The following is a 19,053-nucleotide window of genomic DNA, read 5'->3' as shown; positions in this document are numbered from 1 at the left end:
GCCTATGCGCCGAAGGAGGATGCTCATAAGGGGGGGGGAGACATGGGCAGAGAGGAGTGTGCCTGCATAAGGCGTGTAGCGTGTGGTAGGGGGGCGGGGTCCCATAACTATCTGTTGACCATATTTAATAATTTTGATTGCACGTCGATTTTCCACTTAAGCAAACTGTCCTCCTCCTCCATTCTGCACCCTCCTCCATTCTCCATTGACTTTACGCACAATTTCCGCGCTTATTTATGGGTTAAATCATAAGTCAAGGTCGCATCCGCCCCACGCAGGCCCTCAGACTCAGAAGGTCCTCAGTTGCCACTCGCCAAAGCCAAAGGCAAAGCCCGCTCTTTATGGCGTGTGGCAAGTGTCCATATCTCTGAATCGCAGAGTGAGGGGACCCAACTAACGACCGAGTGTGCCCGTCATTATGGATTTTTCAAGGGTTCCAAAGATTAAGTATGAACACTCCACTCTCCACTCTCCACACACACACTCCGCTGCCTCCCCCTCCCACTCCATTTAGACCCTCACAGCCTGGGCTACCCTGTGCCAAGGGGACATGGGGGGCTCCTTAAAAGACCTTTAATGCCAATGACTGACCCGAGATTTCATACGCACACACAGTCTCGCTCTCGCTCTCTATGTCTATGTGCCCCTGTGGGTCCAGCACGCTTCGCAGACATAAATTTCAGGCATCGTGGCTTCATCTGCCAGGGATGTGTGCTCCTCAGCTGTGGCTGTGGCCGTACACCGAATAAACCCTAGATTGATCAGCGAAGATAGTTTCGATGAACTCGGCTTGTTGTAGTTGTGGAAGTTGTCCCATTTGCCTGCCTCGTTTGGGGCTGTGTTGTCGCAGCTTTATGAGCAACGCTCCCGACACTCCCGACACTCCCGACACCTGACACCTGTCACAAATCCTTATCAGCTGGGGCGGATAGTTAAATGTTTGGGTCCGTGGGCGTAGCTCCCATCAAAGTGCATCCAAGACGACATTCTAATTATCTGCTCATCATTTTTGAATCAGAAGAAGGCGGCAGAGGGAAGCGATTTGTGCCTCCTCCTGTCAGGCAGAGTTTCTCAAGGATCCGATGAATTTTGCTAACCCCACACTAAGCCAAGCAGCAGAGACTCTGGCTCCGGCTCCGGCTCTGGCCCTGGAATAAGGCCACGGCTAAGCCTCCGTTTTCAGTGCGTATTACTCGAAACTTGACGAGATGCGACTGAGCTGCTCCCCTGTCCTTGTGCACTTTTCTTTTGGGTGCTTTGATGCTCAATAAAAAAACATAGCCAAGCCTCTTTGGGGCACATGCCCCACATGCATACCGCCTGTATGCTGCAGCATCACTGTGTGGCATAGTCGCTGCTAATCCTGTGCCTTGCCATGTTTTCGCAAATTCTTTCCACTATGCAACGTCAAGTCACGTCGCCCACTTGCCTCCTCCTCCTCCTATCGTATGCGTGTACCGGTGTGTGTATGGTGTATGGTATGGTGTATGATGTGTGTGTGTGTGTGCAGTTTCATGGCTTGTTTCCGTTTCCTGTGCCTGTGCCTGTGCCGCCTTTGGAGCACACACGACCCAGTTACCAGCACGGCACAGTACTCAGTCATCACAGACGCTTAGAGGCTGCTGCTGTTTGTCTTTCTGCAAGTTTGTTTTTGGGGCTGGGGCTGGGGCTGCCGGAACTGCTGCCTGCCTGATGCCTGCACATGGCATTTCTTATTACGGTTTGGACGGGCCCCACGTCTAACTTATTAACAACATAATAACAATGGCAGGCAAACAACTTGAACGCCTCCTTTGAGAGACGCACAACCATCCACCCACACACACACACACACACACCCACACACACAAATGGCAATTTGTTAGACAAACACATTGGCAGCACCCCCACCCTCCACCCCCGCACTTAGCCTTGAGTCAAGCAACGTGCCCCAAAGCGGTCGACTCGCATCTGTTGCATGGCATCGTTTTGCTCGTAAATTTATAAATGTCATCGCTGGTCACTGGTCACTGGTCACTGGGCGCTGGGCGCTGGCCAAGCTGTCAGCCCAATTTATGGGGCATCATGTCAAGGTGCAGCAGTGGATGGTACGGCAGGGTGCAATGCCTTTGCCACTCCTACTCCCACACACACTCACACCTGGGCCACGCCCCACTGATTTATTGTTGTAATTATGCAGTCGTGCCCATTGGCATTGCCATGAATTGTTGCTGCCACAACACTCCACACTCCACACTCCACACTCCACTCTTAGATCAGTTTTTTCCATGTCCCCTGTCCCCTGTCTCCTGTCCCACTGGTTTCAGCTGCCAATTCAATTACTTTGCGCGTGGAGTCTAAAAATTTGTGAATTCGTAAAATCCAATTGTGAGAGCAGCTCCTGCATGGATTTCGCTGCGCGTTTAATCTGTGAGTTGTGGAGCTGTGTCTGCACTTGTTGCCCCGTAGCCAGCCGTGGCCAGCCTTGAACCGGCCTCCTGCTGCGCCGCCCAGCAGGACAGCTGACAGCTCAGCAAATTGATGATTAATTGAATTTCGTCTATCGCGAGGCTTACCTTGTGCTGCTTTCCTTTTTCTTTTATTTTCCTTTCTTTTCTTTCGTTTTGATGTTCGCTTCTTGGATACGAAAATCAGCGCAATGTCCTTGTAGTCATTAATTAGGCAAAGACCAAGGCAAAAGGTAAGGCAAGCCACGGCGGAGACGTGATGTTGCCAGCTGGTGAGTGGGGTGGTTGGGGCCTAGCCTGCACTTTGTGCAGCTGCTTCAGGGGATCTGTGTTGGCTGTGGCTCGTATGAGTGAGACCCAAGCAGCACACACAAGCAGCAAGGTTGTGCATACACACCACACCACATCGAGCCTGTGTGTGTGTGTGTGTGTGGGGGCAAGGTAAATGCTGCATTAAGAGCAAATGCCATAAGTGGAAAAATGAAATGGAATAAAAAAAAATATAACTATATTCCCCCTTAAATGTGATGTGATGTGATGTGTGTGGTTGGTCGTGGCGGAGGGTTGCTTGGAGGAGCGGGGGAAATATGAAAAATGTTATTTACGTTCATCATCCCATCATCTTTCTCCCACGCACACACACACACACACACACACACACACACGCACTTGTTCAAATAACACCCACACGAGGGCGCAACACGAGGAGGCGCTCGCTCCCATGCGCCATGCCATGCCATGCCATGCCATGCCATGCCATTCACTCACTCGGCTCAGAGCTCAGCGCTCAGCTCAGCACTCAGCGCTCAGCTCAATTTTTGCGCTGTAACTGTAGACTCAACTCCTCTAGACTCTAGAGAGCGAAACGGTAGCGGTATATTTGACTTGGGCGGCAGTCGGACCTGCCCCATCTCACCCATTCCCCCATCATCATCCGCACGCCAAAATAAATTGAATATTCGAACTAGCTGAGGAAAGGACTGAGGCAGGAGCTTTAGAAGGAGCTGTACCTGTTAGCTAGAGAGACGCTCTTCTCAAAGAGCAACAGCGACCACGCCCAGCCGCCTTGGATAGCTTCCTGCCGCTGCTGCTGCTGCCGCTGCAAAGTACCGATGATACTTTCTGTGTGCTGAGCCCATGCCATGGGGGACATGGGCCTAGTTTTTGCTTGCTGGTTGAAGGGTTTGTTTCGTTTGTGGTAGGCCTGCTACCGGGGTGGGGTGGGGTCGTGGAGGCTTTGTTGCCTCCTTTTAATCAGAGTTAACCAGACGGAAATGCGACGAACTTGAGCAGCCAGCCGCCAAACCCCAACCCACCACCCGCCCCCGTGCCACATGAAACATTTTCAAGATTTGTTTTTCCACTGCCAAAGCCAAAGCCAAAGCCATCATCATTTTTTTTGTGCGAACTTTGTGCTCGCGTGGCGCTTACAGTGGGGTCGGATTGGGGATTTTGGAGCTTACCTGCAGAAAAATGAGAAAAAAAAGCATACAGGCCAGAGCCGTCGCGTCGCGTCGCGTCCCGAGTCTGAGGCCCAGTGGATCAGTAGTACGATGTGTGGCATGCAATTAGCTTCGCTCAGCCAATGATGAGTTGTCGCTGACAACGGGAACAGGCAAACAGCAACAGGGAGTGGGGGTGGGAACGAATGTTTATATGTTTGTTCTGCCGCGTCTCTCATTGCAGATGCTATCGGTGCTATCTTTACTGTCCTGCCCTGCCCTGCCCCAAACCCACTCAGAAATGGCTGCAAAAAGCAAAACTTATCGAGAGTTATCGAGAGTTATTGCTGCGACGAAACAGCCACAGCCACAGCCACACCCACACATTGCACAATGGAAAATGGACATTGGACATTGGCTATCGATTATCCATTATTTAAATATTTTTTCTTTCCTTTGCAAATAGAGGGGGCAAAGGCAAAACTAACTGATCGAACTGATTGGCCGTGTGCTGTGCGCCGTCCGGAATCGTTCTCTGGCTGCGGAAAAGTTGAATTTGTTTGCATCAGCAAACAATGACTGGGGGCAGTGGCAGGGGGCGGGGGGCAGTGGCATGCCCATCACATTTGCATACGCCCCCACACAAAAGTGCAAAAAGGTGAAGTGTAAAATGGTAATGGGATCCTAATAAATGTGTGACCCAAGCGAGCGCCCGTTTAGTGTTATTCGCCACTTGGCCAAGGGCATGGGCTGGGCCATGGAAATGGCATTTCTCCTCTTCGCACTTTCTGCTCTCTGCACTCTGCACTCGGCACTCACCTGAGTCAAGTGTTTTTCTTGTGCTGGTCATATAATTGATTCGAAAGCTCCTTAGAGAGCACGGGCCCCCTGAGCACAGACAGCTCTCTGTGGTCCCTCTTGTGGAATTTCCTTGCTTCCCTTTTGCTGGACTCGCACTCCCCTCCCCGCCCCTACGCACTGGCAGCCTACAGGTGCACCTCCCCCACGCATACTTTCAGTATGAGTAATTTGTATGCTGAGTTCTGTGGGGTGTGGGGGAAATGAATTTGCCGCAGTGAAATATACTTTGAGGCAGAATTAATGTGGCGCGAGTGAGGCAGGAGTCCGTCCCAGTGCTGGAAGGTGGGCTGAGTGGAGCGCAGAGTTTGTGCCGCATGGCACATGCCACAAAGGGAATACAAATGAGACGCAATTTTTTTACATTTTTCACATTTGGAAATTTTTGAACTCTTACCTTTGGCTTTGGCTTTGGCGTTGCTGTGCCCTTGGCTTTGCCTTATCTTTCCCTTTGCCTTTGCCTTAGCTTTCCCCTTGGCCTGAACTTTTCCTTTGCCTTTGGGGTGGTCTGCCTGTGGCAAGCCGCGACACCTTGACAGCCCTTAATGCGAAATTAATATTACTCACATACTTATATGCAAGACGAGCACGAGGATGAGTACGAGAATGAATACGGGTACGGGTACGGGTACGGGTACGGGTACATACGACATTATCCTGATGAGCGACATACTCGCCGAATGCACCTGCCACAGTCCTCGCCTACGCCACACGCGCCCCAGTAGCTGTCAAACTGTTATTGTGGCAGGGTGCGTGGGTTTCACCGCATAATGGTCAAGTGCCTTCCCGCCTTGTCCGCCCCCGTCTCTCATTTTGTTTTGCAATTTATTGCAAGCAGAAAAAAAAAATGTTTTTGCCCCGGACATAATTTCAAAGTGCGTCCGTCCGTCCGTCCCCCAATGTCTGTGATGGCCGATGGCCATGACGGTGGCCTGCCTTTGGGGCGAGAGATGGATGAGTGCTGATGAGTGTCCGCTGAAGAGTGTCCGCCGAGTGGACAGCGTCATGGTAACAATTATTCCGTGCCTAAGTAGCCAGCCACGACGATGAGCACGCCATTGACTTCTGTTCAACGATGCAGCTACCAGGCCCCCCGTGCCCCCCCCCCCGTGCCCGTTTCCCGTTCCCAACAAAAGCTTGTTTATAGTTTGCATTGACCGAACAGGCCAAGGATAAGACTTTGTTTAAGAGGGGCAGCAGGACAGGGAGGGCGGCACTGGGGTTTCTTTAGCAAAAAGTTTTTCAGCAAAAACATGATTGCACTCTCGGAGCTTTGATAAGCACTGTATATACATATATATATATATATAGTGCGGAGTGCCGACCCTGCGAAACAGCTCAAAAATGGGCTGACTACGGCGCTCTTATTGCGTGGCCAAACACTCACTTGGGCAAAGGATAGAATGCCCCTTGGCAACCCTTGGCACCCCTTGGCACACGGCGCACTTGTGGAGCGAGCGCCCTCGACGACAGGAAATTCCTGATTGGCTTTTTCCAAGAACGAAATCTGTGCCAAGTCTTGACGGACCGGGCAACACTCTGTGACTGTGATTGTGCCGACTCTGATATCTGCTGTCTGCAGGTGTCACAGGACAACTTGGCCCCGTACAACGACCATTTGACTGTCCGGCAAATGGAGCGACATAAACGTGTCAACAGTGGGCGGTGGGTGTTGGGGGGTGGTAGCTCCATGAACTCCCTGCCGTGCCTCTTTGCTTGCATTGCAATGCATACGGAATGAAATTTTGCTGAAAGCTTTGTACGGAGCCACCGCTTACCCCCGGGGTGCATGTGTAATGGACGATTCGAACGTTTATCGCTAGAGGACTGGGGCTGGCCAGTGACCCCTTTATTTACCCCCATTCAGCTTAGAGCTGAGAGCCCTTTGACTGCTCTTTGCAGGTTTACTCCCCGTAAATTTGCCTTAAACACTGTGCTTAAATCACATCACATTTTCCGGAGCTCTGCGTGTACTTTGGAGCTCAGTGCTCAGTGTCTTCCCATGCTTCGCCCCCCCACATCTTTCACTGCTGCCCTTCCCCCTCATCTCCATCTCTGTTCTCTGCTCTTCGTTTCCGTGCTGGATCTGCTGCCAATAGCTGTGTAAGACATTTTAATTTGCTGTGTTTTACAATTCTTCCATACAAATTCATTCCAATTGAGGGTCTTCATTCCGCTTATGGCTCTTTTATGTCGATGCAGCAAAGGCACACACATAGAACACATAGAAAATTAAATGAAATAAAATAAAATGAAATAGAATAACGATGCCACGCCCAATCGATGGATGTCCCTTGACTGCCCCAGGGGGGTGGGGTTGGTGGCACGGGCAGGGGGCTCTCCACTCGGTTAGCAGTAACATTCTGTATTAATACGCAAACAAAAACAATGGAGCTCAATTTTTTTTATATAATTTCACAATTCCGGCAAAGTTCAGCAAAAAAAAAAAAAAAAAATTTGCGGAAAGGGGAATGGAAGGCGTGGAGGGTACAAGCGGTACAGAATGTGTTCGAATTTCCCCACAGTCATGAGAGTAGGCCCCCCCCCCCCCCATTGTTTATGGGCTTAGGAAGTGCATCAGAGCCTCAGAGCCTCAGAGCCTCCGAGTGGAGTGATTGATTGTCCTGTCCGCCTGCTGCTTGGTCTTTATGGGGCACAGAAGGCACAGAGCAAATATCAGTCGTAGACGTCAGCCCAGCCCTCCCTCAACTTTTTATGGAGAGAAATGAGGCTGAATTGAGTTCGAGCTTAGTTTTCTTGCTCTGTCTGTTTTTTTTTTTTTGGTGCTCATTTCATTTCATTTCAATCTTGGGTCGTGCGTCGACAGGCCAAACTTTTGCCAGCCATTTTTTATTGTTGTCTGAAATTTGGAATTATTTTTATTGGAGACTCAGCCACGCACAGGGCGGGCACAGGGGGAGGCCAAGGGAAAAGCAGCGCCAAACATTTTGACTAGTCCATAAAAATCCACTTTCAGTTATGGCCGGCAGCTATGTACCTCTGGCAGGGGTAGAGCGACTGGGACGGGAACGGGGACGGGGACGGGGAAGTGCCATTTGGCAGTGCGAGTAGGACATATGGACTCATTGTCATTGAGCGGCAAACGGGCGCTAAATCAAAAACAACGACCAGAGGGCGGAATGGAGAGAGAGGGAGAAGAATATGGGATTGGATTTAGATTTAGATTCCATATTTCGCATTCACATTTTGGTTTGGTTTGGTTTGGATTGGATTGGGCTGGAGAGTGGCAATGGGCAATGGGCAATGGATGAAATCGATTTGCAATTTCGAACACTTAAAGTCATTTCATATTTGATAACAATAATTTATGAAGCTGTTGTATGGCAGTTTTTGCAAATAAATTACATTATGTATTTATGCTGGGCTGCGTGGCGCTGGTATCTGCATCCAAGTGGATTGCTTTTTGCGATCCATACGCCCCCACCCCCAGCACCTACCCGAAGTTACTATTTAAACACAGTCCTGGACTGGGCGCTCGTCAAATATTTGCTATCAAAATGAAAGCGGCAAAAGGGTTTTTCCAACCATGTCAGCTCCAGTCCCAGAGGCCAGCGGCAACTCTTTAAACTACCCACGACCCAGCACGAGAAGGAGTCTCGGCTCATAAAAACGAACACAAACATATGGCAGGCAATTACAAATGTTGATACTCGCACGCAAATGATGCTGCAGCCAAAACACGCACTGCGGTGGCATATTTGCCCACACGCTTCGCCTCTCCTCTCCTCTACACTGCACTCCACTCCACTCCACTCCCTATGTCCTCTCTTTGCCCAGCTGTAAGCTGGCAAACACCATCTAATGCACTTATAATCCATATGCCAAAATATTCCCCATGCCCAGACAATATTAAATATGCATTTTTTGGTTACGCAGCCAAATATTAGTTGGGAACTCCATGAAACATAGTCAGTAGTGCAGCAGTAGAGTCTATTAAATCCCAATTATTATTTGTCATTTGCACTGCCCACTGTAATCCCATATTTATAGCCGTACTCGAAGAGTTAAGGGGTATATTAGAATTAGATTTGTAGTCAAGGTGGATGTGTGCAACGCACAGAAGGAAACATTTCCGACCCCATAAAGTATATATTCTTGATCAGCATCAAAAGCCGAGTAAAAATTGCCATGTCTGTTCGCCCCCACAAATGTGGCATCCACAGTTTTAAAGATACCAGAAAAAGGAAAATGCAGTCACGTAGAGAATGACCATATCTAACAGATTGCCGAATCTTGTTTAGATCGGATTATTGTCATAGCCAGAATGAAGAAATTCATAATCAGTTGCTTACCCCAGCCCCTCGCTACTCATTCTCTCCTTCGCTCACACAATATGCCGGACTCTCTTAGCCCTTTGGCGGAGTAGATATAGAATCCACATTTTAGATGTAGATGTTGATGACGGATGTAGAAAAAAAAATGTAAGCAGATAAAATATTATAAAATTCCAAATAAATCATAAGCTCATAAGTTGAGGCGCGGCAACAGAAGCAACTCACAACGTTCCTTTTCGTTTTGCTCTTAAGTCGAGCGAGGAATTGTAAAGTAACGGCAACTGTGCAGCATATATTTGTGAGCATATTGCGCTCTCTCTCAGCATATGAGAGTATATGCTCATACATCCCAGTATACATATGTATGATCCAGCACGGCAGCAGGCTATGCAGCCGCTCTCTTGCGTCTTCGTATCGCAGCATTCTTTCGTTCGCCTTCGCTATGGCGCTCTCAATCTGTCGATCTGTCGCTCTCTTGCTCCCCTTGAAAGAGTTCTGTTCCAGCACTCACTTCCTGCACATCGCAATTGAATATTTAAGCCATATTACTTTCTAAATGCATTGCAATCCAACTATAATCAATTGCAATCGAGAGAAATTGAACCATTTTAATTACATATGTACCTCCTGCTTTTTTTGTCAGAATAGAAATGCGCTCATATTGAGCTTCTGGTTTCGATGCAGAGTGCAATGGCAGAATGGGCAACAAATTCAGGCTACAGTCGGGCCCCATTTTAATTGCCACTCAAATTACTACTTGGAGCTCGGCATCGGGGCACGGCACCAATAAGAGCAATAAAAGAGAGTAGCACAGCCTCTCCTGTCCTGGCCTGTCCTGTCCTGTCCTGTCCTGTCCAGTTTGTGTCGTGGGCTCTATTCAGGCCAGGCAAGGCCAGGCCAGGCACTCCTTGGACTGACCGCACTCGATGGTCTATCTTATTTATTTTTCTAAATTGTCAGTGGGGCAACTTTGATGCAGATGTGGTTCAGAAACTTCTTGCTGGGTCGGTCGGTCAGCAGCTGTATTCCCTGTCGCCCGAGGCACAATTTGCACAAGCAATCGTTCAGCAAAGTGAGTTTGCAGCTCTCCATCGGGCGGGCAGACAGACCCCTGCCTGGCAGCTTCCGCACGAACTTGACGCTCCTGCTCCTGCTCCTGCCGGAAATCCAATCCCCTATCCGTTTTGGGTGCACATCTCTGGCGTCGCTGGCTCACCGTTATACTTTGGGGTTTCTGGCTAAATTAGATGCAACTTTCGAGTTGGAAAATTGACTTTGACTCGGGCGAAGGTCGAGAGTGCGAATATTTGATGCAGATCAAAAACAAACAGCAACAGGAGCAGGAGCAGGAGCAGTCAGTCAGCTCCTGCTGCTGCTGAAGCCCGACAAATTGCATAGCACAGCAAAACGGGATTCATCGCTGGGCTGGCGCTCTGACCGACAGCTCAGCACAATAAGAAGCCAGAAATATGTGAAAGAATTTCATTTTGTGTACCCTGAGGCCTGGGCGACTGAGCAGTGGGCGACTGGATTTTTAGGCATTGGCGTGGGTGCGGCCTGTCCATTTGATTGGATATGGGATTGCTGGCAGCATTAATAATGTCAAAGAGAAGAAATTTGCATGTGCAGCTTGCAGCTTGGATTGCCTGCGGGTGAGCCAGAGCAGCAAACAATAAAATGCATTATGAAAGATACAATTACAAAGAGCCGGACAGAGACAGGGCCCCCAACCAACCCGGCTGCCTGGCTGCCTGGCTCATCCACACGTGTAGGCAACAATAGAACATAATTGTTAGAGTTACCGGAGCACTGCATTTTCGGCAATTTTGCAATTCGATATTGAACCTGCCTGAAGCCAAAAGGAAGCAAATTCATACATACATTTGTTTCTGCATGAAGAAACCATTTGAAGTTTGTTCATTGAGCATGGGATTGGAATGGAATGGACCGGACCGAACGGACTGAAAGTCTGCCCACGAACAACCGCAAGGGAAACCAAAAGCTGGGGCCCATTGTGGTTAGCTGACCCGAGATGGATTTGAACACCTGAGTACCTGAACCTGAACCTGAACCTGAATCCACTGAGCCTGCCTGGTCGCAATTGGGAATATAAATCCACAAAGCCCGATACACCAGGGCAGCATAGGCACCTCAATTTGACAATCAAAGCTCCGGCAAAGCTGCTTCCTAGTAGGGGGAGTCCTGGAGTCCTTAGCAGCTGACATGTTCCTCTCCTCCTCTGGTGTTTTTGTCTATTTTTAGGACTGCGACAACAGAGCAGACAAAAAAATTAAAATTAAATTAAAAATCGGGAAAGTGGAAAGAGAGAAATTTTTGGCAGATAAACAGCAACTTTTGCGATTTATGTGGGCGTATTGGCAGGATAATTTAGCCAAAAATTAGTTAGCTTTCGACTCTTATTTGGCTTTCATTCCATCAGGAAAACCCCCACACACACACACATACATGTAATACCCTCGTACTTGTGTTTATGGCTCGAGCCATCGAGTTTTCCAATTTCCCATGCCTTGATTTGCTTCATTCATTTTATGTTACCCTTCGCTGACGCTCACGCTTCGGGTCTAGATTCTATTTTCAAAAAATTTCCATACAATTTCCATTTTTGTTTCGGACTCTGCGTAAAGGGTACGCCGGCCGCTGTCCGTGCCGCTGTCCGTGCTGTGCCGGTGGACCCGCAGCCAAGCGGTTTGCGACAGAGCTAAATTTAATTTGGTTAATGAGCTTGGCCTGTTTCATCATCTCCTCAGCTACCCACCCCCCCCCCCCAACAAAACCCATTCGCAGAGCTATGCGTTTGGTTGGCTTTTATTATGCTCCTGTAGCTCGCAGCGGACTGGGAGGGACTGCTGCTGCTGCTGCTGCTGCTGCTGCTGGTACGCGGATTAGCATTGGGGACACTCGTTCGCACTGGCGGGAATCACTTTTGCTTAAAGCTCGAAATGGGAATGGCAATGGGACTGGGACTGGGGACCATGCCATTGCGACAGCAGTTGGCACTTTGATTAAATGCCTTGCCTCCTTCCGTGGGTTCATTAGAAAAGCCGCCGGCATGCGCCGCCTTAGGTATCACAGCAGAGCCCATCATCCGCACCATCCGCATCGGCATCCACTGGGGCGAAACAAGGAAACAGTTTGGAGGGCAAGTCGAAACCGAAAAAGGACATTAACATTTTAATTATTTTGCCATTTGCGTTGAAAGGCGTTCGAGGCTCCGTGGTTGGTGGTTCGAGGGCCCAGGCCAAGCGTGACAATTGCCAAATATTCGGCGTATAAAACTTTATGGGAGGGAGGGAAATAAACGTAGGCCGGGGTGGGGTGGGGTGGGGTGCCATGCCATCAATATCCCGAAAATGAGAGCCATAAAAGTTAAAACTTTGCAGCGGGAGACTGTGGGAGACAACCATAAAAACAGATAAATAATTATTCGAGGGGGTAGGCAACTGATTTTACGTACCAATAATAAAGTTTCACGCTCAAGTAATTTTCTTTTCTTTGGTTTGGTTTGCTTTGCAGCCGCCTCCGTGGCCGTCTCCTCGTGGACATTGGTGGCCATTTCCTGCGAGCGCTACTACGCCATCTGCCATCCGCTGAGGTCGCGCACTTGGCAAACGATCAACCACGCCAACAAGATAATTGCCATCATCTGGCTGGGCAGCCTGCTCTGCATGACCCCCATAGCAGTCTTCAGCCAGCTGATGCCGACCAGTCGCCAAGGTGAGTGCCGCCCGAGCGCCCGAGCTACAGCCAGAACAAGATCCGAGAACTAATCTGGGGGGGGGGGCTTTTCTTTCAGGGCTCCGCAAGTGCCGCGAGCAGTGGCCCGCCGACAGCCTGAACTACGAGCGGGCCTACAACCTATTCCTGGACCTGGCCCTGCTCGTCCTGCCCCTGCTGGCGCTGAGCTTCACCTATCTGTTCATCACCCGCACTCTCTACGTGAGCATGCGGAACGAGCGGGCCATGAACTTTGGCAGCAGCGGGCCTGAAGTGCCCGGCCCCGGTGCCGGCCAGGCCAGCAGCAGCCAGAGGCGCTCCAATGGCAGCCACAGCCAGTCTCTGGAAGCAGGGATGCAGCAGCAGCAGCAGCAGTTCGGCACTCCCCAGTACTTCTACGGTGAGTGACAGCGCTCTACGGGTGGCAAAAGTGTTCAAAGATTGCAGCACGTGGGGACGGGGACTAGCGGGGACTGTTCCCGACAGGATGCTGCCAGTCGAACGACAGCCTCTCTCTTCCACCACTCTGCCCCGACTCACACAATTTACATGCAAAGTTGGCCACGCACGAAATGCGTTCCCCCCCCCACCCCATCACATCACGAGAGTGGAAGCCCAAGGCGGCCATAACGCGATGGGTGTGATGAGAGAGAGAGAGAGCCAGAGAGGGAGAGAGGCTGCTGAAGTGTCGAGGCGAAAATTTCTAACCGTGTCGCCGCGTTGCCAACAATGCGAGAGCATTTTGACATTCATTTGCATTCACTTTGACAGATTAAAGAGCGCTGCTGCCCCCTCTCCAATGATGATGGGGGGAGGGGGCTGCCAGGGCTGGGTGTCGCACTCTGCAAATAAGCATAATCCGGTGATTGTGCTTGGGAAAAGAACCCATTCCGAAGCAAATCAATTCATCTAATTCCTCGGCTTTAATGTCTCCAATCCAAGCCAACACACTTTCCATCTACTATAATTTATTCAGCCAAGTTGAGTACCGAACCGAAGGTGGTATGTACATACATTGAATTGGAACTGACTTGACGGGACGTGACGTGTATCGTGTATTATGAGTGCACACTGTGAATTGATGTGAATGCCTCGCCGACGCAGACGTTTGAGTTAAGCTCCTGAGATTTCAGCGAACGATTCTCTGGAGAAATTTCGGAGCAGACTTGTTGCTTTTTGATCATCATCAAATGTTACTCCTGTGCAACTGTCCAATGAACATCTTGGAGATGCAAGGGCTTGGATGGCATCCACACACACACACACACACACACACATCCAAGCAGCCAAGTTCGTGCTCTCTGTGTGTACGTGATGGCAGCGGCCGTCCCACAGGATCTCATTTGCATGAAGGGGTTCGGTTCGCTGCCATGTTGAGTCCTTCAGGAATAGCCGACTAGGCTCGATAACATCTCTCTGTATGCTGGCTGGCCAAATAGGTAACAACCAGAGCCCGGGGGAGGGGCTTGCAAAATGGAAATTGCGCATTAGCATAGGACCTTACTTGGCCTGACTCCACCCAGGGAATTAGAATGAATTATCGCAGCACATGAGACACAGGACAGTCGCTTGGGGTGCTGCTGCTGCTGCTGCTGCCTCAAGTGATTCATTTCCTCGTACTCGTATCCTGCTGCAGATGGTTGACCTCCTCAGGACCAGGAGAAGCGGCCATCGCACCCGGCCTGGCCTCCGCTGCCGACCCAAATAAAAAGGGTCAAGTTAAGTGCCGTAAATTATGCACGAGACAGCATTTAAGCGCTCGTTAAGAGCATCCAAAATGTTGGGAGGAACATTTTCACATACTTGCCGCCACCGACTCTCGAATGGCAAATGGCAAACGGCAACTGACAATAAATTTGATTAAATTTTTAAACTGTTCTGCTTCGTCTACGACCACTGCCTCTGCCTCTGCCACTGCCACTGCCACTGCCCCTGCCTTGACATTTTCGTGCCGTAAATTGGCACGAGCCCAACACCGTCCCGGGAGGCGGGATGTGCATCGGCGCTTCCTGGGGGCAGGGGTGGGGGCTCCGTGCTGTCAATTTGCATATCCTAGCGCCATATAATTAGAGCCGCACAACGTGCTTTAGAGGCCGCTAAAAACTCATTTGTGCCCCCCTTCCCACTGGGCGTGGATGGCGTCAGTGGAAGTTTCAGTCCCCACACAAACTGGGGCTGTACTCAAAGTGATTGCAATTTAACGATCCATTATTCCATTGCAGCCTAATTAAGCCCCCCAATGATATCCAAAAGATTTAAATATATTTCGGATCATGATTATATTCTCTCAGTGCACACCCATGCATGGAATTGTTCTCAGTGTATTTGCATTTCTCGCCTTCTTTTGTGTCTCCTCACCTTGATCGATTTACAGTTGCACTCGACGTCTGTTTATTGCGTGCGTGAGAGAGAGAGAGAGAGAGAGAGAGAGCGAGGCTGTCAGCCTCGCTCAGAGAGGATCAAGAAGCAAGATAATGAGAGCGCGAGCGCGAGCGCACGTTGAGCTTTTTGGTCCCTTGGCAATGCTGAGTGTGGGTGAGACAGAGAAAGAGACTAAGGGTAATTGCGTCGCAGGTAGAACAGAAATAAGCAAGTAAACGGCGTCTAGCGCTTTCGTAGCTGCAGCCAAATGCCGTGCTTGCTGGCCGTGAGGAAGGTGAGCGGCGAAACCTGCACTGGAGCCTGGCGCTGGTCTGCAAGATGCACGGAGTAGTCACGGAGCAGGGTAACCAGAGCCGCCTTCGCCTGGGCCAGTCCCAGCCGCATGCCCGGGCACATGCGGGGTCCGGCCCCGAAGCCTAGAAAACGGCAGCCCAACGGAGAGGTGTCCATGAAGCGCTCCGGCTGGAACTTAAGCGGATCGGCATAGAGGTTCGGGTCGCTGGCATAACGAAAGAGGGAACGAATTTTGAACAAGTATTCACAGTGGAAGAGAGAGATCGAGACGTACAGATGTATGGCTTGGACGGGGAGCACCAAGACCGTGCCCAAGGCTACTTGCAGGCTTCCACGGCTTCCATCCTTGTCCGACCTCTGTGCTGGCAGTGTAAAGGATTGGGTGCAGCGCTTCTGGAGTGCCTGCATGGCCGGGTGCAGGCGCAGTGTTTCCAGGAGCGCGGCTTCCGCATACCTGAGCTCCGCCAGGGCAGCGTGCCCCAAGAGAAGACCCCCGTGCCGCTGTGCCACCTCCGCCAGCTCCGCCTGCACACGACTCTGGGCGGACGCGTTGAGCGACAGCTCGTAGAGGGCGAAGGCGAGGAGCATGGCCGAGGTCTCGTATCCCTCGAGCAGCAGGGTGGTGGCGTGTCCCGCCAAGACTTCCTCGCCCTGCTTCTCCCCCAGCCAGTGCAGAAAGTTGTTTGCTCCGCACCCGGCCCTGGCCCGCACCAGATCACACAGCCAGTGCTGCAGGGAGAGGGGCACGTAGCTGGAATGTTGAAGGCGCAGAACATTGAGCTTTGAGTGTGGTTCCCCTGACTGCGTCCCCCGTCCTTACCCACCGATGTTGCAGGATGTACGCGAGGCGGGACGAGTGCAGCAGTGCTATGGTCTCGGGCAGGCTCCACGCACTCGGCTGAAAGAGCGGCACCAGCCACTGCAGCCACTGGCTGCCCTTCTCCTGATCCTCGTCCGGGCACAGGCAATGGGCATCCAGGCCAAAAACGGCCGAGGCAATCACCTGCAGCGTGTAGCGGGTGGCCAGCGCCTTCGCCTCGAAACGCTCGCAGCTCAGACGTCGCTCCACGAACTGCTGCAGCTGGTGGCAAGCCGCAGTCACGTGGGGCAGCGTCTGTCGCAAACGGCTGGGGGTGAACAGGGACACTAGATCAGCGCGCAGTGTGCGCCAGCGATCGCCGCTGGCTATAAACGGGTTGCAGCTGGCAAGGACATCGCGTCGGGCGTCCACATTGACAACGTTGTCCGCACAGTACGCAAAGCTGTTTCCGACGAGGATTTCGCGCAGCAGCCGCTGATCCCGCACCAGCAGGGCAGGCTCATTGAACAGGCGATAGAAGCCGACGTAGCGCAGGTCGGGATTATCTCTGATTGCAGATTGCAGATTGCAGCTTAGACTTGGGGCTTGTGGCTTGTGGCTTGAGGCACTTGTCATCGCTGCTGCTCACCTGTATATTTGTTCGTAGACCTCGCCGTATGAGCGCTGCCCCAGGGCGAAGCTTGCCATGTTGCCCAGCAGCGCGCAGCCTTGTGGGCCGGACACACCGCGTCGCCGCCAGTGGCTGTTTGACCAGGACAGTCGCCACAAGGAGGCCACAGCGAAAAGCAGTAGCAGAATCAGTAGCAGCAGCATCGCAACGACTCCAGATTTCAGTTGGGAATGAACGCTCAGAACGAGACTCGAAGTGCTTATACGTGACTGCATCACTGCAACGATGCGGGTTGCATGTTGCATGTTCAGTGTCTGCCCATTTTGCTTTGCTTGCGTGCTGGAATACTTTCCCCCTTCATTGGGTAGTTAGATGCATGCTACCATCGTTTATATACTATTCGTTCTTTAAGTGCTGTCTGTGATTGATGCACAAAAGCTATGTACACATGATAAAGAAAAGTTCTCGGAACAATTGCAGCTAGCTGCCATGTGTGTGAATGAGATTAGTCTTGTTTTGAGTATTATTTTTTAATATTTGTTTTGATTACAATGAATATGAATTTATAATGAAAATGTTGCGTATTTCTCGAGCGAGACTTTGGGCACGGAATAAAATGAGATCGATTATTTGTGCTGTTATTGGCTCTGTTATTTGTGCTGTTATTGGCTCTGTTATTTGTGCAGTTTTTGGATATTTTATTTGTGCTGTTATTGGCTCTGTTATAAGTGCTGTTATTGGCTGTGGTTTTGTGCTGTTATTGGCTCTGTTAGTTGTGCTCATATTGGCTCTGTTATTGACTCTGTTACTTGTGCTGTTATTGGCTCTGTTAGTTGTGCTGTTATTGGCTCTGTTATATGTGCTGTGTATGGCTCTGTAAACTCTACAGACTCTGTTGCTCTCTATTTCTGTTACGCAGCGGACAGTTATACCCATGGCGGCAGCAAGCGGAAGCTCCTTGGCGGCTCCTGTGAGGGGCGCAGGCATCTCTACTGCATGCGCAGTGCATCCGTCAAGTCACTGCGGCAACAACAGCACAACAACCAGCTGCCGCCGATCAATGGGAGTGGCGGCGGCGGCAGCGGCAGCGACTGCTGCAGTCGGGCCCAACGGCTGCGGCATCAGCTGCAACACCAACAGCAGCACCAGCAGGCTTGCATGGGCATGGGCAGTGATAAGGAGTCCCGCCGCAAATCCCTGTCACAGCCCAGCCTGCGCATCACAGAAGCGGGCCTGCGAAGGTAAGTCCTGCTCCCCCCCACTGGGGATGCATTCTGCATTAACTAACATTCCATTTACTAAAAATCTTTAGCATCGTGCCACGCCGCTCGAACGAGAGCAAGAGCCTGGAGAGCAAGAAGCGGGTGGTGAAGATGCTCTTCGTGCTGGTGCTGGAGTTCTTCATCTGCTGGACGCCACTGTACGTGATCAACACGATGACAATGCTGATTGGGCCGGTGGTGTACGAGTATGTGGACTACACGGCCATCAGCTTTCTGCAACTGTTGGCCTACTCCTCGAGCTGCTGCAACCCGATCACCTACTGCTTCATGAACGCCAGCTTCCGACGCGCCTTCGTGGACACCTTCAAGGTGCGAATGTGCGAGAGGGGGGGCCGGCTCTGCTTCTGGCGGCGTCGTTCCAAGAACGAAACCAATCTGTCCGTGGCCGGCAACTCGATTGCGCTGGCCAACTCGGTCATGTCCACCCACACCATACTGGAGAGTCCGCGGCTCTGAGCCGCAGGGAGTCGTCGCAGGGAGTCGCAGCGGCGCCCAGTAAAGGTGATGGAGACAGAGTCGCTGTAGGAGCTCGCTCCCCCCTCCCCCCACCCTGTACAGGCAACAAACAATATGTGATGATGCAATGAAAATGTGAACGAAAACTGAAACTAAAACTAAAACTAAAACTGTGGTTGTCAACGACTCTCAGGCGTTGTGAATGTGCGTGGATAGGTGGATTCTAGTTGGTGTCCAGTGGCAAAGTGGCACCTACCTATAGGTGTGCCCCCCCCAACCCCACCCCACCCCACACCCGTATGTATGTAATTAATTAATGTTTTTAAATGTGAATCTAGAGTTACTATCATTCGAGTTGTTAAATGTGAATTGTTAGACTTAAACTCAGCAGCAGCAGCAGCGTACACCTGCTACACGTTTTCCTATACATT

General features: G+C 50.9%; 2 protein-coding genes across 2 annotated transcripts in view; one reads left to right on the top strand and one right to left on the bottom strand.

Annotated features, from left to right (window-relative positions):
- The window catches only part of LOC111082269 (octopamine receptor), a 36,362-nt gene extending 17,526 nt beyond the window's left edge, over positions 1-18,836 (top strand). Inside the window, exons 3-6 of the mRNA XM_041595524.1 lie at positions 12,577-12,777; positions 12,857-13,181; positions 17,810-18,124; positions 18,196-18,836. Coding sequence (XP_041451458.1) covers positions 12,577-12,777; positions 12,857-13,181; positions 17,810-18,124; positions 18,196-18,622 — 1,268 coding nt within the window. The 3' untranslated portion in view covers positions 18,623-18,836. The remainder of the gene's footprint in view (positions 1-12,576; positions 12,778-12,856; positions 13,182-17,809; positions 18,125-18,195) is intronic.
- LOC111082270 (probable cytochrome P450 308a1) lies at positions 15,230-17,101 on the bottom strand. The gene is made up of 4 exons (XM_022378452.2): positions 16,902-17,101; positions 16,278-16,820; positions 15,728-16,204; positions 15,230-15,658 (listed from the first exon to the last, which is right to left on the bottom strand). The coding sequence occupies exons 1-4, from the start codon at positions 17,084-17,086 to the stop codon at positions 15,382-15,384; spliced, it is 1,482 nt and encodes a 493-aa protein (XP_022234144.2). The 5' UTR covers positions 17,087-17,101; the 3' UTR covers positions 15,230-15,381.
- Positions 18,837-19,053: the final 217 nt, after the last annotated feature.

Source organism: Drosophila obscura, unplaced genomic scaffold (genome assembly GCF_018151105.1).
Source record: "Drosophila obscura isolate BZ-5 IFL unplaced genomic scaffold, ASM1815110v1 contig_73, whole genome shotgun sequence".
NCBI lineage: Eukaryota > Metazoa > Arthropoda > Insecta > Diptera > Drosophilidae > Drosophila > Drosophila obscura.
Note: the sequence above shows the minus strand (reverse complement) of the source record. Positions and strands in the feature narration are given on the sequence as shown.